At 38.0% G+C, this 25,243-nt stretch overlaps 1 protein-coding gene across 2 annotated transcripts; it reads left to right on the top strand.

The window, feature by feature from the left end:
- Nucleotides 1-953: 953 nt before the first annotated feature.
- LOC132273660 (uncharacterized) lies at nt 954-13,744 on the top strand. 2 transcript variants are annotated; one of them, XM_059774651.1, is made up of 10 exons: nt 954-6,010; nt 7,510-7,708; nt 7,816-7,966; nt 8,101-8,200; nt 8,367-8,441; nt 10,950-11,040; nt 11,615-11,885; nt 11,988-12,030; nt 12,103-12,206; nt 13,065-13,744. In XM_059774651.1, exons 1-10 carry the CDS (start codon nt 1,045-1,047, stop codon nt 13,551-13,553), a joined length of 6,489 nt encoding a protein of 2,162 aa, XP_059630634.1. In that variant the 5' UTR covers nt 954-1,044; the 3' UTR covers nt 13,554-13,744. The 2 variants fall into 2 exon arrangements, with proteins under 2 accessions (XP_059630634.1, XP_059630633.1); XM_059774650.1 differs by having other exon boundaries at nt 11,988-12,206.
- The last annotated feature ends 11,499 nt before the right edge of the window (nt 13,745-25,243 follow it).

The raw sequence follows: 25,243 nt of genomic DNA, 5'->3' as shown, positions 1-25,243 counted from the left end.
TAATAATTTTTACTTATTTTATTCATAAAATTTTAAATGAAATCACTAATGTGGAGTTTAGAGTTAAATATTATTTTATTAATTTTGTTTTTTTAATTTTTATATTATTTTTATAATTAACCCATACTATATTTTAAATTATATTGAATCCTATTTTTTAAAAATAGAAAATGAAACCACTCCATGCTTTCAACTGTATAATAAAATATTTCAATTTAGGATATATATATATGTATGTATTTTCTTAGAACACGTGAATTGGTCCCATAACACGCATCATTTATGCTCTGTTGGGTAGGGAAGAAAAAAATTAGATGGAAGAGAGATAAGAAGGGATGGATGCGACATCCCTAGGAAAGAGATTATGTATTTTCTTCTTTTTGTTCGGTTGGATAAAAGAGAAGAGAATAAATTTAAAATTTCTTATATTGATAGTATTTAATTTAAAACTTCTATAACGTTCCACTTGTCTTCCCTCCTTTCTTCGGCCTAAAAAATGGGCGGATGAAAATTTATAAAGGCGGAAAGATTAGTTATTTTTCCAATTTTCGATTTTTTTTTTTTTTTTTTTTTTTTAATCATTTCTACCAAAAAAGGAAATTTGTTCTTTCATTCCTATTTTCTTTTCATAACTCTTTCTTCCCTCCTTCCTGCCGAACACAGTATTAAGTCAAGAATGTGATTCGAAAATAACATTTTAAAAATTTACCTTCCAAATTCCTACCACATATACTGTGAGGGCACTAAATTTAAATTTAGGATACTTTAATTGTGTCCGAACCAAATCCATGAATTCAACAAGTATTCGAGCAAGGGCGGCAAAGGATTCAAGTCCATCACACACAATTCAAGCTTCTAGTTCAAATTACTAGTTAGTACTTGCGAAATACAAGTCAGACTAGTCAAAAGGACATAAACCACACACACACACACACATATATGCATATACATGTAGAGAGAGACACACACACAAACACACACAGTTTTAGAGAGAGAAAGTCGCAAGGAGCAAAAGTTTCAAGATCAGGAGCGGCTCTACACGCGATGGAGCACCCACCTTTCCTTCGGCATCCCCCCAGGTACGTTCCTCTCGCCCATCCTCCTCCACCACCACCACCACCACCTCCAAACTTCTCCGACGACCACCGTAATCTCTATCCCAACCACCACCATCTCCCACCGCCTCCGCCGCCACCACAATCCCACCGCCCTCTTCCTCCTTTTCCACCTCCGCCGCCACTACCACCACCACCATCTTACCTTCCCCAATCACAATTCACGTTTCTCAATCGTCCCCACCCAATCGAAGACAAGCCAAGAAAAACCCACCTCTTTGATTTCACCCGCCACCACTCACCACCGCCTAGGGTTTCCACTCGAACCCTAATTGATGACGATCGTCCCCGTCTTCGCATACCCGAATTTGACAATTCATACCCAGATTCTCGGCATGATTCTTGGGTGGATCCACCTAGGTTTCCGACCCAAGATCGATCGGCAAGGCCGGTCTCTCTCGGTTTCGACCATGAACCTCATCACCATCGATCCTTTGATAATCAAACATCCTTATCAACCCATCTCATGTCCAATAAATATTTGCATAAAGTAGAAGGTAGTTCTAGGTTTAAAGATGATTTCAGTAATAGGTTTAAGCATAATAACACTGAAGAGCTCTTTTGGGGTAGAAACAGTACTCGTCGTGGTGATGATAGTTATGATTATAGTCGTGGTCGTGATAATTATATATTGAATTCTAGTGGATCTTCTAGGAATTCTGCATTAGGTGATTTTTCACATGTATCTAGTCCTAACCCGTCAAGGGATTTTGCTGGTAATTTGGGAAAGTATGAATCTTGTTATGGTTCGGTGCCAGATAATGAGAGGATGTGGAATAGTAGAGATGAAAATCGGAGAGGGGTTCATTCTCGCTTGTCCTCAAGAGAGCTGCCTAAAATTCAGATGGAGATGGAGGGCAATAAGTATGGTAATGGTGATGAGAATCAAGTTTTTTCCATGGGACGAGGTACTCGTACTTATGATTCGGGTAAATTCAGTGGTAGGGGGAGTAGGGAAGGAACCCAAGATTTTGTTCCGTGGAAACAAGTACAGAAGAAGAGTGCTTTACTTAGGATTCAGTTGGGTAAACCTAACAATAGGAATAGAACTGAAGACCGCCTTTTTTCTTCAGTTTATTTTGATGATTCAGCTCCTAGTACTCTTAGAGGTAGGGGTCCCCTTGATTATTTGGATCACAGTATGGAAGATGATGGAGAGGGAAGTCCAGTAGAGCTTGATGTCTCTTTTAAATCTAATGCATTAGTAGCCAAGGCCATTGCGGCTCCTCCAAGTCAATCGGTTGTTTCTGACAGGAATCTAACACCTAGGAATAGGAAGATTAGGAATGGAATGGGCCTTTCATATTCACCACTAACCAAACTCAGTGAAAATCATGTGGAATCGGACAGCTATATACATGTTTCAGAGTATCCATCCAGTTCTTACAAGGGCTCAAAGCAGTCGGAGGAAAAGGTTATGGATTCTGGTGGCGGTGCTGTGTGTGATATTGATTCACAGCCTTGTTTTAATGGGCCCAATGATTTACCTAGAGATAGCAGATTGAAAGGATCATTTTCAGACAAGGCTGGTAACAGCGTTGGTTCTGAAGGAACCTGTTTACTCAGGGCCAGGAAAAAGAAGAGAGTTGTAAGCTCTCTTTCACGTGCATCAAGTTCTGAACCAACAAAGAAAAATTTTGAGCCTGTCAATGTGGATTTCTCCTCAAATAGTCCATCTGCAGCCTCTCGGCCTGACGGGAGTGTAATGCATTCAAAAGAGAAATTCACTTCTGCTGGTATGGGGGCAATGCGTGAGATTGTTTTTCAGTCTTCTCCAAATGATGTATCTGCATTGCTTGAGAGTTCTGAAGTCGCTGAAATAGTTTCTGAGACAGATGGCACTAACAATCATTCTGGCAGGACATATCTATCGGATACTAAGAGAAAGAGAAATAGTTCAGACCCTCCTTTGGGTTCCTCAAGTCCCCTGGAGACCAGAACTGATAAGGATGCCGTAAATGCAGATGGAGCAGTTGATGGCTTGCATACCATATCAAATTCTGTCAATGGTCTAATTGAATTACACAATGGAAGTACATTTTATGATCACGACAATGGTAGGGTGGATGGTGATAGCCAGCAGTCTTGTCAGAATGGACTCCCTGTACTGCTCGAGAGTGGTCTTGTGAAAGGATCTTTGGAATCTATGGTTTCAGTTGGAGACAGGGTTAATGCCGCTACATCAAGTGTGGAGACAATCACAATTCATCAATGCCCCGTCAATACATATAGCTCTGTCAATGGTCTGCACAATGCTTCTAGCTCTGACAATGGATTTATTAAAAGACCAGAGAAAATTTCTGTTTCAGGTTTTGATGCTGGTTGGGAGCCACCTTTGTTAAATCAAGTCACTGTAGCTCTTGAAAATGGTGCCATGGAAGAATTTTCAAAGACTATTCCCTCAGTTAGAAGCAATACTGTTGTTGGTTCATCAAGTGCAGAGAAAACCAAAATTCATTCCGCTACTGTTAATGTGGATGGCTCCAACCATGATGCAATTACTACCTTAATTTCCAGCAACGGTCTTACTGATTCCGAAGGGAAAGTTACTGTTTCTGACGCTGGTCCTATCGATGATAGTAGCAAGCATTCATGTTTGGATGAGGCCACTATATTACTTGGGAATGGTTTCGTGGAGGTACCACCAAATGTTAAGGTTTCAGTGGAAGATGGTTTAACTGTTAATTCTGGTGAGGAGCATACAGCAAAGGTTACAAGGAAGAGGAAAATTGGGAATAAGTTGGGTTTGTCAAGTCCAAGCACAGGTGATGTACCTTTGACAACAGTTACTTCAGAACATTCTTTAGATACACCCTTAAGTTGTCCCGACAAGGATCTTGTTTTCACAGAAGGAGAAGTTATAGTTTCTGGTGATGGGAGAATTGATGCTAGCTCACAACCTTGTACAGACAACATTAGCATTTTCAATGGGAACAGTTTAATTGAAGGATCCCAGGCTGAGCTTTCAGTTAGAGGTGGTGTTATTTCTGGTCCAGATGGGATTACTCCAATTTGTAATAAGAAGCGGAAAGTCTTGGCTCCAAGTTTGTTTTCTCAAATGCTGCCTGATATCCAGGAGGGGCCTGTAAATGCTGACGCTTGCATATCCAGTGCAGACATGCCCTTAAATATTGACAAGGGCTTAACAGAATCAGAAGATAAAATTGCAGTATCTAGCATTGATACAATTTGTTCTGCTGGTTTGCCACCTTATTCAAATTCGATCACCAAATTGAACAAAGGCACTGCAACTGGGGGATCATTCGAGTCGATGAACTTGGTAGGGGATGGCTTTACTGATAATACTTCAAATCTTGAGCATGAGTCTCCTTGTCCATCAGGGTTGGGGAGTGAGCAGAAAGAAATGGCGGCCCTTGGCATGGCCACAGCCAACCTTCAAAGTGACATTGATATGGAAAGCGGAAGTAGAGGAGAAACAACTGCTGCTGCACCTGCCGTTGAAGAGCATGGTATGCTTCACATTGAAACCGCTCAGCATGAAATTCCTTTACGAACTCGGGCCTTAGACTGGGAAAAGGTCCACCCCGGTGCGGATATTGAATGCAACAGTAATCTGCTTGTAAAGAATGATTTCTTCTCTGTTTCAGACATACCATCTTTGTGTGCCGATCACGATGTGGTCTCTACTACCAACTCGAGTGATGATCCTATGGAGTCTGTGCCTGATACACTATCTACTATGGGTTCTCCAGAAACCTTGAATTTGGGTTCACATGTGTTCTTTGCCAAATCATCATTTAGCCAAATCTCAAATGAAGAAGTTTGTGGTGATGACCAAAAACAAAACACCAATATTAACGTGAAATCAGGTCATGCTATGGTATATGATACATCACTACTGTCTCAGGATACCATGAAAACCACTCAGACTACGATTTCCAAGAGTGAGAAACTGAACATTGGAAAGAACCAGGCGACATCTGCAGTCCCTAGGGTTTTTCCAGGTCAATCATTTTTACATTTTAACACTTCAAAGAAGACTGTGCCTTCAAGCCAAACAGCAAAACCCCGAACCTGGCATCGTACGGGTAATCCCTCTGCTTTTCTTCCAGGAAAGAACTCTCATTCAAGCCACATTCCTCCACAAGGGCAGTCGTTTAGATTTTTTGGAAAGGTTCAGAGTACTTCTTATATTCGTAAAGGCAATAGTCTTGTAAGAAAACCTTCTCCGGTTGCTGCTCCTCCCCATGGTTCCCATGTTTTTAGTTCCTCTGTCTATCGGTTGAATCCTTCGGGTAAAAATGATATAAAGAAAAGCACAGGATCTGAGAGCAGGGTTGACGTTATTGACCCACCGAATTGCTTGAGAGCAGGATTGAATGCTACCGCTGAGAGGCCCAAAACGCCACCATTACCCTGCAGCACCAAATTATCTAGTTGCACAACCATTTCTTCACGGGATTGTACATCTTCGTCATTGGCAGATCCTCCCCAAAGTGGTGGCACTGAAATTACATCAGATCAGCTTACAGAAAATATGGATATACACAAGTCTTCTGAGGATGCTCCAAAAATTTCTGGAACTCCTGAGAATCAAAGTGGTCTGACCAACAATTTGGAAGGCCAGAGTGCAAGAGATGAAGGAAATTCGGCATCTGTAACAATGAAGAAGATAATGTATGTAAAGAGAAAATCAAATCAGTTGGTTGTGGCTTCAAATTCCAGTGATCTGTCCATTCAGGATGCAAATAAGACTCAAGTTTTATCATCCAATGGCTACTACAAGAGGAGAAAAAATCAGCTCATCAGAAAATCGTTAGAAAGTCACACCACTCAAAGAGTTGCTGTTGCTGATGAAAGTTTAAACTCAGAGGAGCAAAGAGCTTCCAAGGTTTTTGCAGGCACAAGTTCTAGTAAGAGGCGATCTGGTAAAGGTGTGTTTTCAGAAAACATATGCAAACTGGCTTGTATATGGCATCTAATCTTTACAGTCTCACACTGTAAATATAGGCAAATTCGTAAAGAAAAGAGATTTTATCTATTATATTCTTTCAAAATCTTTAACATGTCATGCTGTTTGATAATATTGGTCATTGGACCAATATTGTTGTCAATATGCAACTCTATGCTCCCTGATGCTCAATGGCATTCACTTGCAAAATATTGAAGTGCATTTTTGTGCATAAGACGCGGAGAAGCTTATATTTATTGTGACTTCTGACTGTTGTCAATATTAAAATTTGAAGTTTATATAATTTATATTCTCTTTTCCTGTCCGTGTTGGTCGTATATACTTGCTTTCTTGTCCTTGCAAAGATAGGAATAAGTTGATTAACATTTCCTACTTGTATAATTGTACGGACACATTAGTTTTTCCATTGATCATCTCTCTCCAGTGTTTTGTCATCTCAAATGATGAATGGAATATGAAAATAATGGAGACACTATATCTTATGATATTAAGTATGTCAACTGAAGAAATCAATTTTGAGAATTAATTTGATTATTTTTCACACTTTTGTTCTGGTAATCAAGCTGCGTGTTTAGTTGGTCTGAGAACAAACTGCAAGAGTTGATATCCCATTAATCTTTTTTATTAGGTAATTTTTTAAATAAAGTTATGTGATGGCTGCATAGGATAGCTACAATTCATTTTTTTGGTGTCAATAAAAAAGTTGAATTCTGCTTTCTGATTGATTATCCACTTCATGAACTTGAGAAATGTTTTTTTCCTTTTGAACTTGTCCCACTGATGCAATTTGGTGCTTATACAAAAAAATTTCCCATGACTGTAATTTTACTTTCCTTCACCTTCACTTCCCAACAGAATTGCAAGCTAAGAAGCACGGATTAGATATGTGACACGGATACGACACATGGACACGGTGAACAATAAACATATATATTTTATACACGTGATAATATACTAGAAGTCTAATATTAGTTTTTATCAATTAATGAATGAAAAATCACATATAATAATAACTAATTAACTACAATGAAATTTCTATCATTTAAGAAGAAAACAAAGGGAAATATATTCAGACACATTTTTTGGTGAGTTTGACGCGTGTTAGGCGGTGTGTGACGTTTCTGTCTCCAACATGGATACTTCGACTTTTTTGGGCTTCATAGTGTGTGGGGAGAAGCTTATATTTTTAACTTGCTGATAACACTAAAGGGTTTCTCAGTTGTTGAAGGATTTTTGCTGATATCGAAGTTATTTTTGTATCATGGTGCCATCTGGCAAGTTCACTTCATCTATCATTTAGGCTTCTAGTCCTTCATGTTGTAAATTTTTCTTCTTCTTCCTCTTCTTTTTATTTTTATTTTTATTTTTATTTTTTTCAATGAAAGAATGTACGGATAATTTTTCAGCTTCTTTTGACATGATCAGTAAGCAGGCTGACTTGAGATGGTTGTACATTTGCAGGTTTAGCGAAGACATATAAACCTTCAAAATTCTCCTTGGTTTGGACACTATGTGATACGCAGTCATCAAAGAAAGATAATTCATTGCAACATCAGAAGATGTTGCCACAGCTGTTTCCATGGAAAAGAGCAACATACTGTAGAAGTTTCATGCATAATTCGGCATTGATTTCCAATAATAGCTCCCTATCTTCTATCAGGTATGTTAGCATCTTCTGCTGTTACTTCTGTTTCTGCTGCTGGCTTCAAAATTATGATATCTCTACCTGTTTTCTTGGGAGAATAATAAATGAGTATTTGTTTTCAGTCGAAAATTGCTTCTCTCAAGAAAGAGAGACACAATTTACACAAGATCAATGCGTGGATTTTCGCTTCGGAGATTGAAGGTGTTGAGCGTTGATGGGACTAGTTTGAAGTGGTCAAAATCTATTGAAAGGAACTCGAGAAAAGCTAACGAGGTTGATTGACTTGTAGCATTCATAAATGCACCTTTTTTCCTTCCTTGGAAATCTCAAGTGACAGTTGATCTTGCAGTAAGAAGAAATTGATTACTAATTTACTTAAATTACCATGATTGCCGTTCTCTTTGCAGGAGGCCACACTAGCAGTTGCCGCGGCAGAGAAGAAGAAAAGAGAACAGAATGGTGCTGCTTGTGTTCTTGCTGGCACAAAGAGTAGAAATCATTCTTCCCGTAAGTCAGTTTGTGGTGGCAAATATTTATTTTCAGTTTTCCCTGGGTGAAATGATTGGCATCTGATCTGCACCTTTAGTATGTGGTTTTGATGAGGATGCTTTGATGATTCTTCTTCTTATGAATGTAATATAATGAATTTTTGGATTATCTAACTATATTACAGGGGAGAGGATATTCCGTATTGGTTCAGTCCGATACAAAATGGATCCTACAAGACGGACACTTCAGAGGATTTCAGGTGGTCTACTCTTCATTCTTTTCATTGTGCTTCAATCTAAAATAAGGGGATATTTGATGCTAATGATTGCGAAGTTTTTAATAAAGTACTGTTCTTTTTTGGTTTGGAATCTGCATACTTTCTGTCTCATCCATGCTACGAACTTCTCAAGTTATCTTTATTTAGGTGGTAAGATGTAACCTCAAAACAGAGTTATAGAAAGTGTCAGACTTCCACGTTTGCAGGGGAAATATCTTACTCTGATGGATTTCTTTTGTCTCCTGTATTGCCCCTGTTTTCTGGCTTTGATTTCCATTTCTTTTTTCATTATTAGAATTATGATGCACAAATGAATTTAGCTATGTTTATAATACTTTACTCATCCAAAATAACAATAATAATGAATCTAGCTATGTTACATGTATTAAAGATTTAATGGAGGAATCAATGGAGGAAAATCTTTTAGTAATTGATGTTGTTTCCTATTATTGAAGATTTGGTGTTACTAGAAGAATCGATGGAGAAAAATCGTCGTTTCCTATTTTCTAATTCTTTCCATTCTCATAATTTATTCTCCTATATTAAGGAGCCTCCACCATTGTATTGTATATGAATTGAGAGAGTATTATAAAAGTGATGTAGCCCTTTGGGCTCTTTGTGCTGTGGATGTAGGCCCTAGTGGTTGAACCACGTAATATTTGTGTGTTCTACTTGTTTTATTTATCTCTTCACATTTATTTTTCTTGCAACATGGTATCAGAGCCTAATTTCTCTTCCTAGGTTCAGACCCCTATTTTGGGGTATTCCCTTAGCATCTGAAATGTTGCTAAGGGTTTCTCGGTGCTATTTGTGACTTGTAATGAAAGATTTTCCTCCACTGATTCCTCCATTAAACAACATGGACCCTTCAAAGTACATGAATACCTCTGTCAGGCACTCTACACTTGGACAAGGGACAAGGGTATGGGATATGTGTTCACATTTGGGTGGACGTGTTCCTAAAAATCATATTCAATAATTTAATTTTATTAGTTTATTGATTCAAAATACTTAACGAAAGAAAAAGATTTTTTTTTTCTTTCATAATTAACAAAAAAAAAAAATTCGGTTGTTATATCTCACGGAGAATTAGTTTACTGGAGTTTCTTGATGTTGTACACATAAATTGGTAGTTCTTGAATGATGAAATTGGCAGTTTAAATCATTGCTTTTGACTTTGATGTAAAACTATTCTATTTTGAGTTCAATCTTTCGTTTCAAGGAGTGTGCCCATTTGGAAGTGGTTTTATGGACTATTTCTGCGAATTAACTTTGATATTACTATATCACGTGTACAAGTAAATTAGGGGTATTTAGGAGAGTGTTAAATCTTACCTATGGAATATTATAGATGATGCCAAATCTAGTTATATTGATAGACAACTGGGTTCAAGAATAGATGTGTTTTGTTTATGATATGGTAAAAGAATAGTATTGTAGTCTAGTATTCTTTTTAAAGTTTAGTATGAACATTTGATCCATTAGAGTTTGAATATTTTGTGTTGTCACTTTATTTATGCTTCACTTCTTTTTCTATTATTTTATCTTTATTTTTTCCCCTTTTTCCTTCATATTTTTGGGTGGTACATGTGAATATTATAGGTTGTGGAATGGTTTGGCGACCTGCCCTTTTGGTTCAATTTGTAATCTACTTCTCAACTTCTAGGCCCTCCTAGGGATCTCTTAGGCTGATCTATATCATCAAGCACTGGGCAGTCCTTACCAAAGTTATCACTGATAAGTTATAATTGGGAATTTGAAAGAGATCATTGAATGAATAGATGCTGTGAATGGCGTGGATCTTTTAATTTTTTTATAGTGAGGTTCTAATGGATTTTTCTTCTTTTGAAAAATTTTATACAAAAATAAGTAGGATAAGAAAGGAAATTGAATCCATGACTAGTTTGGGGCTGGGGTCCAGAACTGGCTTTACAAGGCCATTGCTTGAGGTAGCTGACTTTGATGTATTAAAATGACAGGGCACTTTTGGTTTTCACAAGTAGGATAAGAAAGGAAATTGAATCCATGACTAGTTTGGGGCTGGGGTCCAGAACTGGTTTTACAAGGGCATGGCTTGAGGTAGCTGACTTTGATGAATTAAAATGACAGGGCACATTTGGAATTAAAAGGGATGATGTTCTTGATTTTATAAATTGCCTGCAATGGTTATAATTTTAAAAACATCGGTTGCTGAAATAAGTTACTACAATATGGTAATTGAGATAATATGGGGAGGAGAGAGAACTTGGAATCTGCCGACACCTTGGGAATTTGACTGTTTTATTCTTATAAATGATGTTGTTAAGTTGATGTCCCTTTCTTGAGTTAGATTTCTTAATGAGGTACTGTTTTAACATAGTTTGATAACCTTAGTTTTCACTTCTTTATTCTTATAAATGGTGTTAATATGATATCTTTATATTATCAGTAAGTTGAGGTTTTCCTTAATTCGGGATTTTGGCCTTGTAACTTTTTCCATGTTCGGTGTAGATGAGGAGCTGTCACGTTCAGATGCTCTCCAATTTGGGAAGAATGCCAAGAAACCTTATGTTCCAAGGAGATTAATGATTGGCAATGATGAGTATGTTGACTTTTCTATTGATGCACTCGGAATGTATCATATCCTGCATTACGTACTTATTATAAATGACTTTGAAATTTGTTTGTTGATATTAATGATGTAGAAAACTAAAAAATAGAAGGAAGAATAATTTTTTTCCCTGGGCAAGCAGAAACTTATATACATAAAACAATAATGTACAAGAATACAAGTAAGGGCTTGTTAAAAGAAAAGCCAGTGGCCTAGCGGTACCAGACTCCTACTTCCCAAAGGGAGGTCAGGTTCGAGCCTCGGTGGAGGCATGTGTGTGTGAGTACCAACTGAAAAAAAAAAAAAAAAGCCTCAAGGCTCAAATACAGAAGCATGAAAAGCTAAACAGGATGGCAGAGCTAAATGCATAAGGAAACAAAAACTGCCACTCAAAAAAGGTCTACAAGATGAGCATCAGATAAATCCATAATTTCCCACCAAGTCTGGCCAAATCCACTGCAGTCCTTTACTTGCTGTGTGAATTGGCAATGAAGAAACCCTTAGATTTGTAATCACTGTCTACAATCACGGAACTGGTTGCATATTTGTTCTTTGATGTTGGCAGATATGTGCGAATTGGCAATGGTAACAAGCTGATTAGAGATCCAAAGAAACGAACTCGCATCTTGGCTAGTGAGAAAGTTCGATGGAGTTTGCACACTGCCAGATTACGGTTGGCCAGAAAGAGGCAATACTGTCAGTTTTTTACGAGGTTCGGGAAATGTAATAAGGATGATGGAAAATGTCCTTACATTCACGATCCCTCTAAGATTGCTGTCTGTACAAAATTTTTGAATGGATCATGCTCCAATCCGAACTGCAAATTGACTCACAAGGTTTATTGATTTATCTCTACTGTATAACTTTGTGGACAACCACAAGTTATGCCCTTTTTTAAAAAAAATCTATTTTCCCCCCTTGATCATACTCCCTTGCAGGTCATTCCCGAAAGAATGCAGGATTGTTCTTATTTTCTGCAAGGTGGGTTTTTCTATATTGTATTTCTTTCCTGTCAAATTCTTAATATGCAAATTCTGACTCATTTCGTGGCAGGATTGTGCAACAATGAGAGTTGTCCTTATAGACATGTAAATGTGAATCCAAATTCCTCTATTTGTGAAGGTTTTCTCAGGGGCTATTGTGCTGATGGAGATGAGGTATTGCTGGTATTTGGTTGTTATTTTTCACCCAATAAATTGATTTACTTTTTTAGGATGAGAATTAGACCATGCATTATTTAATTGGGAAAAAAAATAGACCATGCATTGGTACCCGGACTCCAGTACACTAGTACGAGTGTGTGTGTTGGATCCCTCAAATCCCGAATCTTGGCACATGGGGATGTGTCCAAAAGTTGGATTCGTGTGTGTGTGTGTTGGATCCCTCAAATCCCGAATCTTGGCACATGGGGATGCGTCCAAAAGTTGGATACGGGTATGTAGACACATACTACGCAAATAAATACAATATATGTTTTATTATAGTATAATTTTTATTGTTTTATATGAATATACTCAATTATTACTCAGATTAAATGACGTGGTAAAAGAAACGGGTTTTCATCTATATCATAGCTAGAAAGCTCATCTCTGGTATTAAATTTGAGTTTTTTTATCGGGGTGTCTAATTTGGGTCTGTGTGTCGGCATGTCGTGTCATGTCGACACAGGTACAAGGAGAGTCCATGTAACAAAGTTGGGTACAATTAAATAACATGCTTGCATCCACCTGCTATAGCTTATCATGCTTATAATGTGTGTTTAGTTCAATTGACTCGAAGAAGCTGGCATTAACCTTTGGTTATCAACTCGCTTTTATTTGTGGGCTTGGTTTATGTTATTGGTCGATTCAATTTGTTGCCACTTTTGGCTTTGATTTAAGATCACTATATTATTATAATGTCTGTCTGAGAATTAATATATACCATGATTGATTCCCCCCTCACTTCATGTACTACATGCACACAACTCACTTATCTTGAAACAAGTAAAACGGATCACATCTCTAAACTTGCAGTGTCGAAAGAAGCACAGCTATGTCTGCCCTATCTTTGAAGCAACCGGAATCTGTCCTCAAGGTTCCAACTGCAAGCTTCACCACCCTAAAAATCGAACCAAGGGAAAGAAAAAGAAACCTCCGAGAGAACAGAAAAACACTCAAGGGCGTTATTTTGGCTCCAGGCATATAGACTTTGCCGAGTGCAGAATGACTCTGTCTGAGAAGCACTCTGCAAAGGATGATGATGACGACATTTTCTTTCAAGAAGGGAGATTTGCTGATTATATCAGCCTCGATGTTAGTGATGAAGAAGATGGAGAAACTGGTGATTCAGCAAGAGAGCGAACAACCCTGTCTGATGGTGACTTTGCAGATGCACAAGTGGATGAGATAATTAAACCTATCCGTATTATGAATAAAAATCTCACGACTGAGTCATCTCCGGCTACGAATTGCCCGAGTAAGAAAACTCCAAGCTACGTCTCAGAGGAATCTAATTTGTTGTAAATGAGGTGATGCAGTTAGGTATAGTCCTGATTCCTGCCATTGCAGAGTAATTTTGGTTTTTTCTTTTTTTTTTTTTTTTGTTTTTTGTTTTTTGTTTTTTTTTTGGTCTTTTGTATTATCTACATTGTACATTAGTAACATTACTCTTGTAGGAATATACAAAATATTGTAATAGAAGTTGTATTTGAGAAGTTTGAGCAAAGAAAATCTAAGCTGTTCCAATTTACAGCAATTTTTTTTTATGATTTTATAGTGTACTTCGCAGTAAGCATATGTGAATTTGTTATCACAAGAAGGAACCTTCTGTGAGGTTTTTGAATGCATTACAAGGTTAATCTTGAAACAGAGCCTATGTTTCACCATCATTACAGGTGGCCTTTGAAGCATGTCATTAGATTCTTCTGGTTATCCTCGACTGCATTACCAAAACTTATCTTTTTGTTTTTTGGGATGTCTTGTAATGAGTTGGCATTCAGAATATGCTAGATGACGTGGAGAGAAAGAGACTGGAGTGAGATGGTTAAATAAATATATATATTTTTTAAAGGGTAAAGTGCATTAAATCCCCCTGAACTATTGGGATATGTGCAAGAAACCCCTCTGAACTATAAAAGTTGCAAAAAATCCCCCTGAACTATTGGAATATGTGCAAGAAACCCCTCTGAACTATACAAGTTGCAAAAATCTCCCCTGAACTATATATATTTTTGCAGTTTATCCCATCCGAGCGAATTGATTGACTGAAAGGGACGATGAAGCCGAGGAATTTGTTGCTGGGATCGGTGGGTCTCCTATCATAGCTCCATCATAGCCGTTGCACCACCCGCCAGATCCGTCGGCCATATATATCGCACTTCTCTGCACCGTTGCGTCAGCCCATCGCCGTCACCGCCTTGCCCGCCGTTCAACTCACCTTGCTCGCCGATCCATTCCATCGTCCATTCCAAGCTCGCTGGCCCATTCCGCCATCTCCATAACTAAGCACACCGCCGTCCGTGTTTCGAGCACACAGCCATCCACAATTCACCGCCTAGCCCCCTTGAGCTCACCGTCGCCTCCACAGTTCATGACTGAGTCAACCAAGCTCTCATCACAACCGAGTCCTCCGCGCACAAGCCGCCATCATCCGAGACCGAGCCATTCCGCCAACCTCGGATTTCTTTGGTCTTTTTTCTCTCTCTCTAGCTCTCTGTTTTGGGTTGTGTTGGGTGAAAAACATCTTTTGGCAGAAAAAAAATGTAAGAAGTGTAAAAGTTAAAACGACGCAGTGTGTTATAAGGGTAAACTGGTCTTTCAAAATTTTCGGTGTCGGAAGCTGATGTCATGGGGGTAAATTGCAACAAAATCATAGTTCAGGGGGGTAAATTGCAACAAAATCATAGTTCAGGGGGGGTTTTTTGTAGTTTAGGGGGGTTTCTTGCAAATGACCAATAGTTCAAGGGGGTAAATTGTAACAAAATCATAGTTCAGGGGGGTTTTTTATAGTTCAGGGGGGTTTCTTGCAAATGACCAATAGTTCAAGGGGGTTTAATGCACTGTACCCATTTTTAAATGGAGCAATATGAATGTTTTTCATGGTTTTATCATAACTCTATTGAAAGTCCAGTTACACTATGAAAAAGCTGAGATGTACAACTACAACGGAAGGAAAAATTTAGATCCAAGAGGCCTGTGACCTAGTGTTACATGGGGTATTGGTCCATATCGAATAACAAATGAGTATGTAGCATCACTTAACAATTTAATTTTTTGAATAAATGAAAATAAATGGGCAAGCGCCTACCCGTTACATCTAGCCTGCTGGCTAGGCTTGGGTTTGTTAATTTTCAGACTTGGCCAACACATATGCAGGTCAACGGCCAAACGGGTGCAGACCGGGACCCAAACACTTACAGGTCAATCAAACCGGGTCCATTGCCAGCCAGTACAACCATGGCTGCAATTTCCTCTTATACACGTGGTCATGCCTTCAACTAAATTCTACACATTGGATTTGAAAGGGTTTAATATTGGATACCTGGGTTGCGGACTATATAATATTTTCCTTGATGATGAGTAATACATACAATTCATTTAGTTTATCTGGGTACTACATTATTGGTAACTAGTATCCAATAACAGTGTGAGAGGTCACCTTGGCCAAGCCAGTTAGTGAGTTGCCCAAGCTCCACTTGACCTCGAGCTATCTATATATAGTTGGCCAAGTGCAAAAAATACCCCTATAATATGTTTATAGTGCATATTATATCCCTCCTATGCAAAAAACACTCCTAAACTATGACATTTGTACAAATAGATCATGTTAACCAAGCAGAACAGCATATTGATAGTGGTCAGAATGATCAATGGGATACTTGGAATATACCCAAGGTTCCTATTAGGGATATTTACAAATCTTCGACTTTCAACCTCAAAATAGGATACTCCATCAAAACTGTTGAACAAACTATTTCTCTCAAAAACCCTTTTGAAGTCATCAAATTTTTGCAAAAAAAAGCCATAGTAGAACACAAAAAGAAGTACAAATTCCTCCATATAGGGCTTGTCCAAATTGCAGTTAAACCTCTTACCTCAAGGGGACTTAACACTGTTATCATGCTTACTCTTAGAGATTGTAGGCATCTCAATTTTGAAACCTCTTTGTTAGGAGTTTGCCAAACTAGTCTTTTTGATGACCCACAATACTTCAATTGTTTTCCAAATTATTCAGTAGCTCTTGATGATCCAACAATCCTCCATACTTCAACCCTTAATGTCTCAAGTAGTGGTTATAAAATGATGGATGGAGCCATACCTTTCAATGTTGTCTATAGAATCCACTACAGAGTCTATACTACCCAAGTCAGCCCTCATACTCTTCGTGAGTCTCCCAAAGGAGAAACCCTTCTTCTTTATGCTAGTGACGAAAATTCACAAACCTATGTTCCAAAAACCATCACTTGGAATGAAGTCACTTTTCCGGAAGAATGAACTCTTGAGCATACAGCTCCTCCTTCAAAGATCGAGAATAAAAGGTTGGAACAAATATCTCAATTTTCTGATGGCACGGTAAAGGTTAGATTTAATTCTAACAGTCCCAATAGACTCGGTAAAGGTTAGATTTAATTCTAACAGGCCCAATAGACTTTCTATCCAAGAAATAGAAAGACCTACATCCTCTTTTTCTCATGCTTCTTACACAAACTATTCAAAAGCCCCTTCCCGAAAATCATTTTCAGGAACACCTACAAGATATCCAAACCTCGTCAGTGTCAAAAACAAAGAAGTTGCTAACCCAGTTTACCAGGACAATGTTAGCATACAGACTGAAGAAGAAAACATCCCTCATCTTCACCGCACGCCTTTACCTACCCAAATTGGTTCTCAAAACAAAGGTCTGCAAAACCCTCCTTTAAACGAAGATCATCATAATTCTCCTCCATCCCCAAATGATTCTCAATTTGAAGATCCCAATCATCAGATTCATCAGCTCTACATGATAGAAAAGGTTTATGAGATCAATGAAGACTTCCTACGCAAAGATTTCTACTCTGCGATCAATAATTCCAAAAAGACAATGGTATTTCCAAACTTTTTCTGCTCAAAAAACCATCCTTATTAGAGAAGAGTGGTATACTTTTTGTATACACCACAAGTTCTCAGTCCCTTTCTTTACATGGTTTGAAAAATATTGTCTCAACAACAATATTGATTTTCCTTTCTTCACAATCAAATCCTTAAATGTCACAACCAAATCCACCACTACCTAGCAAACATCCCGTGGTGATGCCATTGAAGCCATCCATCCCCCAGCCGAGGCAATCGAATTCAAGACAAAAGCATCAGGAACGGTTACACTTACTGCTTCTCCTTTCAAGATAAAGGCAGTAGCCAACGACAATACCCCATCCACGACCTGTGATGTTTGAAGCATCATGGAACAAAATAACCACACAAACCAACACCTTCAGACACTTGGCGATCAACTTTCTCGTGTGGAAACCTTGCTTCAGAAAGAACAAATCATCCCCATTCAATCTGATAATGCTCATCCTTTCATACCCCATGAAATCCCCCTACACTTCTCTACACAACTATCAAAGCGTAGTGCCATTGAAGAAGCACAGGACAGGATTAAGCATATCGAATCCCTTATGACCTCCACGACTACGATTTCGGATACGCCTGAAAGGCCTCTTAGAGCCATCAATACTCTTGACCAAGAAATTGGTACTGATATTGAAATTGATGAAATTACTGAGGTCTTCCAGAACCAGCACGTCAATACCTTAGAACCAACTTCTTCTCGAAACTACTATCCCAGGCCTACTTTCTCTGACCTCCAGATCGAAGAACGAGGCCAGTTCTCCCAAGCTGCTTATCATGGTGGCACCATTTATGAATGGAACATAGATGGCAAAACTGAGTATCACATTCTCAATACACTTCAAGAAATGACAATGGTCAGCACTGCTTACAAAACCAAGAATAACTCTTCTGATCATGTTATAGCACAACTCTTAGTAGGAGGATTCACAGGCCAACTCAAAGGATGGTGGGACAACATCCTCACTCCAGATAAACGACATGCCATTCTTAACTCTGTTAAAACAACTCCTGAAGGAACAGTTATCAAAATAGAAGAAGGTGCAGATATAGAAGATGTAGTTACTACTCTCATTTTCTCTATTGCTAAACAATTCCTCGGTGACCTCTCAATTGTTAGAGACAAAACCTCAGAAATCCTAGCTAACCTTAGATACCGCAAACTCCAGGATTTCAGATGGTACAAGGATGTTTTCCTCTCAAAGGTCCTCACCAGGACTGATTGTAACTAAGCCTTTTGGAAAGAAAAGTTTATTGCTGGACTCCCCAATCTTTTTGCTGAAAGAATTCGCAAGCATTTCAGATCAAAACACAATGGACATATTCCTTATGATTCCCTCACCTATGGTGACATCATCAGTACCATCACAGCTGAAGGAATTGCTCTCTGTACTGATTTCAAGCTCCAACAGCAAATCAAGCATGAGAATGCCACTAGCAGAAAGGAAATAGGAACTTTTTGCCAACAATTCGGCTTCGAAAACCTAACCCCTCCTTCCAAACGAAAAAGTCACACCCGCTACAGGAAGCCTTTTCCTAAGAGATACGAAAACAGGTCACGGTATAACAAGAACAAGCCCTCCTTTGCAGATAAATATCTCTCCTCTGAGAAAAATAGACAGAAAAATGCCCCTCCTCCAAAACATTTTCAAAAGAAGCCTGCCACTTCAAAAGTAGATATAAAATGCTTCAAGTGTGGCAAGATGGGTCACTAGAAACGCGATTGCAGGACCAAACAGAAGATCAATGAGCTTGATCTCCCCGAAACCGTCAGAAGCCAACTCATGCAAATTCTTTTAAACTCTTCAGATGAAGAATCCGAACATGATATCAATGGTATTCAAGAAGATAACTATCATGCTGATACAGATTATGATTATGATTCTTCCAACCCATCTTTGGATTACCAACCTATCAAAACCAAATGCATTTGTATGATTACTAAGGATCAAGAATTCATGTTGAAACTCATTGACAAAATAGAAGATCTTGATCAACGCAAGGAATGCTTGATCAAATTCACTAACAGCATTAGCCAAAGGAGCAACAAGACTCACACTGTTATACCAAATACTTACAACCTTACTGATATGTTTGAAAGATTTGGTACACAACCCCAGATGCCAATTACAATTCAAGACCTCCATAAAGAAATCAAACAAACCAAGCAAGAGATTTCAATCCTAAAGCAAGAGGGCAAGACTTTGAAAGATTCCACTGCTCATGATATTCTTACCCTCAGAAACCAAATTCTTTTTCAACAATCCCAGATAGATGCCTTACTACCTAAGTCCTCCGCAAAACTTGAACAAGAAGTTTCTGAAAATCCCACCAAGGACAATGAGACTTACATCAACCTTCTGACCCAGATAACATTTTAGAAATGGCATGTTAATCTGAAAAGTGTCATCAACAAAGACTATACCATTCATACAGTAGCCCTCATTGACTCTGGTGCTGATCTCAATTGTATTAATGAAGGACTTGTCCCTACGAAATACTTTGAGAAAACCAAAGAACGACTTCAAGGTGCTAATGGTTCACGACTCACTGTTCAGTACAAGTTAACCAAAGCACATATTTGTAATCAGGGTCTTTGTATTAAAACACCTTTCATCCTTGTCAAAGACCTCAATACCCCTGTTATTTTAGGAACTCCATTTATTTCTCTTCTTTACCTGTTCAAAGTTGATAGCCAAGGAATTTCAACAATTCTGGTTGGATAAGAACTTTGCTTTCCTTTTGCCCATCCTATAGACACCAAGGATCTCAATACCACTAAGGATTCCTATGTTACTCAGGTCCCTGTTGTCAACAGGATTGAGAGCAAAACAAAGCATTTAGACTTTCTCAAACAAGAACTGATCTTCAAACAGATTGATGAACGACTCAGTCACAAAAGTCTCCAAGACTCTATTCAAAGGTTCAAATCGAGACTTGAAAGTCAGGTTTGCTCTGATCTCCCAAACGCTTTCTGGCACAGAAGACAACACATTGTTAATTTACCTTATGAAAAATCTTTCAATGAAAAGGATATCCCTACTAAAGCCCGTCCTAGCCAAATGAGTCAAGAACTTCTTGATTACTGTATGAAGGAAGTACAGGAATTATTGAACAAATCCCTCATCCGAAAAAGCCGTTCCCCATGGAGCTGTGCTACTTTCTATGTCCAAAAGAATGCTGAAATAAAAAGGGGTGTTCCCAGATTAGTTATCAATTACAAGCCCCTCAACGAAGTTCTTCAATGGATCAGATATCCCCTACCCAATAAAAAGGACCTAATCCAACGTCTCGTTCATGCAACCGTTTTCTCAAAATTTGATCTCAAGTCAGGATTCTGGCACATCCAAATTGCTGAAAAAGATAGATACAAAACAGCTTTCACGGTTCCTTTTGGCCATTACGAATGGAATGTGATGCCTTTTGGATTGAAAAATGCCCCTTCAGAATTCCAAAAAATTATGAATGATATTTTTATTCATCTTACGAATTTTTCAATTGTTTATATTGATGATATACTAATATTTTCTTCTTCTATAGATGTTCATTGGAAACATCTCAATATATTTGCTCAAACCATCAAGCATGGATTAATCCTTTCTTTATCAAAGTTAAGCTTGTTTCAGACCAAGATTAGGTTCCTAGGTTTTCAGATCCACCAAGGAACTGTCATCCCAATCAACAGATCCATCCAATTTGCTGACAAGTTCCCTGATGAAATTAAAGACAAAACCCAGCTTCAAAGATTTTTAGGGTGCCTAAATTACCTTTCTGAATTTTTCAAGGATATTTCTCTTCTTTGTGCTCCATTATGCCAAAGATTAAAAAAGTCCTCTCCCCCATGGTCCGATGAGCATACAAGAACAGTCAGAATCCTTAAAAGCAAAGCAAAAAACCTCCCTTGCCTATCTATTGCTGATCCAGAAGCCTTCAAAATTGTGGAAACTGATGCCTCTGAATTAGGATATGGAGGTATCCTAAAACAAAAGACAGGTGACAAGGAACAACTAGTTCAGTTCGCCTCTGGCACATGGAACCAAGCACAACAAAATTACTCTACAGTCAAAAAGGAAATTTTATCTATAGTTTTATGCATTTCAAAATTTCAAAGTGATTTACTAAATCAAAAATTTTTAGTTCGTGTTGATTGCCAATTTGCAAAAACTGTTTTAAAGAAAGATATTCATAACATAGCCTTAAAACAAAATTTTGCCCGATGGCAAGCTATTCTTTCTGTATTTGACTTTGATATTGAATATATAAAAGGAGAAAACAATTCTCTTCCTGATTTTCTCACCAAGGAATTTTTGCAGGGAAAAGCAGGAGCTTAAGGGTGGTTACCATGCCTCCCAAGACAGGTAGAGGAGCCTCAGTTGCAAGCACAAAACCCCACAAAACAAAAGATGCATATGCATAATTATCTTCTTCCCAAACCCCTTCCAAATTAACCTGGTATGAGAAAGTCAAAGAAGATGAAGAAGCTATGTGTGCTAGTCCATCCCCATTGATTACAAACTAGTTTTCAACACTAACCAAAATTTCCCAACATGTCATAGACATGTCCCCAATCTAGTATGACCCCATCTAAACATACTTACAATCCCAACAACCAGTTTCCCCTCCCCTTAAAAAAACTTACGCTGCAATTTCTTCAGCATCAGACAAACAAATTTCCTCAAGAACTGTTTCACAGCAAGTGGTGGTCAACAATTCCACTCTAAAAAAATCTCGTTATTTTGAAAAACCAAATTCATCAACCATTTGTGTGGTTGAAAAAGAATTTTTTAACCAAAACCCAATTTTACTTTCTCAAAATCATTTTGTCAAAGGTTTTTAATATCCAACATCAGATTTTCGAAAAACACAAAAAATTTTATGAGTTTATTTTAGTGGACACTGATTCCATCAAAATTCAAACTCATTCAAAACTGGGTGATGAGTCTTTCATTTCTCACACCACATGTACCATTCAAAAAATCATTACTCCGACATCCCGGGGTAAAAACATCAATGCTCCGAGGCAATTTTCTCAGCCTCACAACCCTCAAACTTTCAATTACTGGGACTATCAGGATGCCTGGTGCAATACCTTTTATTTCCAAAATCAGGATTATAGCCATTCCTGGCTTATCCTTTTCCAAAAGAATTTCAATCTGAATGTCCCTAGATGGTTCATTGACCGATGGCATATGTTTGGTCCCTGCAAAGAAATTATCCCTAAAACGGTGTCCAACGGATTTTCAATTTTCAAGGAAAAATTCCAAGCTCCTCCTGAGCTTTCGGAATTTCTCAAATCATTCTTATTTTTTGCAAATTTCGCATTGTCATGGATAGTTCTATGGCAATTCCAAATCCTCAAAACCCCTTCCAATCTTCCTCTTCTATGAAGGATTTTCAAAGTCAAATGGTGGGACCAATTCTCTATCAAGGATGTTACTCTAGAAGCAATTTCAGAATGGTTCTCAAAGCATTCTGCAATATTATGTTCTGGCTTAGGAGAGTCTTCGGCTTTCCTCCTATCCAAAAGCTAGACCCAAGCAAAGCTTTCTTCAGCAAAATCTCAAGATGAGTATGAAACCTTCCTCATGAAAGCTTTAGCCTAAGTCAATCACATAACCTTCTCAAAAATGGGTTCCAACAAAAGTGAAGGCTCAGGTTCATTCCATGGCTCCCAAACAAATCTGGACCAATCCAATGAAGATGATTGTTTTGGTATTTTTACCCAACAACTCCAGTAACCAAATTTCTAAAACATCATCATTTCATTTCAAAAAAGTTTCTGATTTCGGTCATTCAATGCCGCTGCATAGTGACAAAAAAAAAAAAAAAAAAAAAAAAAAAAAAAAAAAAAAAAAAAAAAAGGCAAAATCTACAGTTTAAAATTTTATTCAACAGTTCTCCATTTTTAGGCTTTTAGCGCCTTCGATGCTCATGACAGATAAGCATTTCAAAAAAGAAATCCAAGGCAGGTTAGTGGCCATCACCTCAATTCAGCCTTTCAGGCTTTGCACATGGCCTCTAACATCATTCAGAAGACATCACCTCAATTCAGCCTTTGCACATGGCCTCTAGCTGCATCCTTATCCCCAAGGAATCCAAGGCTCCCCAAGGCTCCTTCGAGGCCCATAAATAACAGCTCCTCAAGACGTTGAAGACAGGCTCATTTTAAGTTTAGTTCTTAGTTTTTCATTTCAGAAGTTCTCAGTTCAAATTGTAATTTTTAAGTTTTTAGTTTTTAGTTTTACTTCATCCAAAGAGTTCAGCTCAGAATAAAAGTGTTGTATTCAAAGATTAAAGTTGTAAGTTCCATGTTTTAATCAAAGTCCTTCAAAATTATTTATGTTCTGTTATTCATTTATTATTGACTTGCATATTTTCATATTTTATTTCAATATTTCGTGATTATTTAACCTTTTCAATATTACGTTTCTCTCATAGTTCATTATTAGTTATTTATCCATCTTGGTGCCGCTGTCAGACCAACTGCAAGCTTCATCTCCGGCAGGCTTCCATCTATTACAGTGGGGACATGAATCCTAGCCACTGTCATTAATTCTAAACATTTAGTCTTGCTTTGTGTTTGAATATTGGAATGAAGACCAAATAGTATTATTCTATGCTAAACAACTCTAACATATAACTAATCAACTAACTTTACTATTACAGAAATTATTTTTTCAAGAAAAAAACTGAGACGGAGTTTCATAAAAATTCAAGAAACCAAGATTACTTTCAAATAGAAAATATAAATGGCAATTCAACAGAATTAGTGAGATTAAACGGAAAGGTCAATTCACAAGAAATTCACCTGAATGCAAAAGCAAATAGGAGGAGAAATGTAGGAGAAGCAGATTTATACAGCAAAACAAAGGGAGAAAGGGTATCGAAATTAAAGAGTAGCTTTGAAGCACTGAAGAACTGAGAACAATCCATATTCTCTACTGGGGATTAAAAAATAAATTCCAGAGAAGAAAAAGAAGTTTCCTTCAAAGGAATCATCCAATTTTCCACATCAACCCGGAAATTCCAGTTCTCGCCGTGAGCCCATCGCCATCGTGGAACCTCTCTCTGACCATCGTCTTAACTCATGGACATTTCTTTCTCGCCGGTTCAGCACCTCACAGGAATCCCGACCCTCGTCGTCGCTGTCCGCCGCCTCAGATCCTCGTTGCTGCCATCATCTTCATCCTCGCCGCGCAGTTCTGCCGGACTCATAGCCGAGCAAAAAGCTCGCTGCACCTCTCACTGGTTCCTTCCTTGGCCGCCTTGCCAACTCGCTGAACCATCCTCTGTTCTCATCGGTCTCTGTCGGCAGCTCATTTGGAGAAAGAAAAGAGAAAATGAGTGTAGGGGCATTTTTGGAAATGTAAAAGGATAAAATAGCTATTATATGAATTGAGAGATGTTTTCGCACAAATTGAAAAGAATAGGGATGTGTTTTTTGCACACTTCTTTAAATAAGGATAAAAGTGATATGAAAAGTATATTTTAGAAGTATTTCTTGCACTTACCCCAACGTGGGACTCGGCTTGAACTCGAGCTATCCCTAGCCTTGTGCTGCAAGCCAGATTGAAGTAGCATTGAGCATTGTTTTTCCGATAAACCTAGTTATGATGCATGATTATTACCTCCCAAGCATAATCACAATGTTACTCCGAGTTGGAATCCTGTTGTAACAGAGAGTTGGAATCCTTTTGTTGTAACAGCACCGTAGTGTACACCAAAGGACGACTGTTATCGACTTCTAATGGAAGCTAGTGAGTATTTTTTGTTCATCCAACTTCAAAACAATAATTCTGAAATGTTATTGATGGATTATTTATAAAACTAGGTAAAATGCCAAAAAAAAACTAAAATCAACTTTCACGATTTCATAGAAAATCCCCCTGAACTATTATTTTTGCACAGTACCGCCTTATAATATTCCAAAAATATGAAGATGTCCCCCTTACCATTTGCAGACCGTTGCAATACTAAAACAAAATCGACAATTTTTGGGCCTAAAACCTCTACATAACCCTTCTTTATGAATCAACGGTAATGTAAATGGGTTATTCATATTGCTTATCATATATATATATATCCTAGATTTTTACACCATTAGG

The sequence above is a fragment of the Cornus florida genome, unplaced genomic scaffold (assembly GCF_030987335.1).
Source record: "Cornus florida cultivar Cherokee Brave unplaced genomic scaffold, ASM3098733v1 CherokeeBrave_3.0.0_Hap2_Chr09, whole genome shotgun sequence".
Classification (NCBI taxonomy): domain Eukaryota; kingdom Viridiplantae; phylum Streptophyta; class Magnoliopsida; order Cornales; family Cornaceae; genus Cornus; species Cornus florida.
The sequence above is the reverse complement of the archived record's forward strand: the minus strand, read 5'-3'. Positions and strand labels throughout refer to the sequence as shown.

Bases quoted from the DNA above. Each gene is read 5' to 3' on its own strand.
- LOC132273660 (XM_059774650.1), top strand. From the start codon at position 1,045: ATGGAGCACCCACCTTTCCTTCGGCATCCCCCCAGGTACGTTCCTCTC. The intron at 6,011-7,509 runs GTGTGTTTTCAG...GTACATTTGCAG, and splicing joins TAAGAGGCGATCTGGTAAAG to GTTTAGCGAAGACATATAAA. The intron at 7,709-7,815 runs GTATGTTAGCAT...ATTTGTTTTCAG, and splicing joins AGCTCCCTATCTTCTATCAG to TCGAAAATTGCTTCTCTCAA.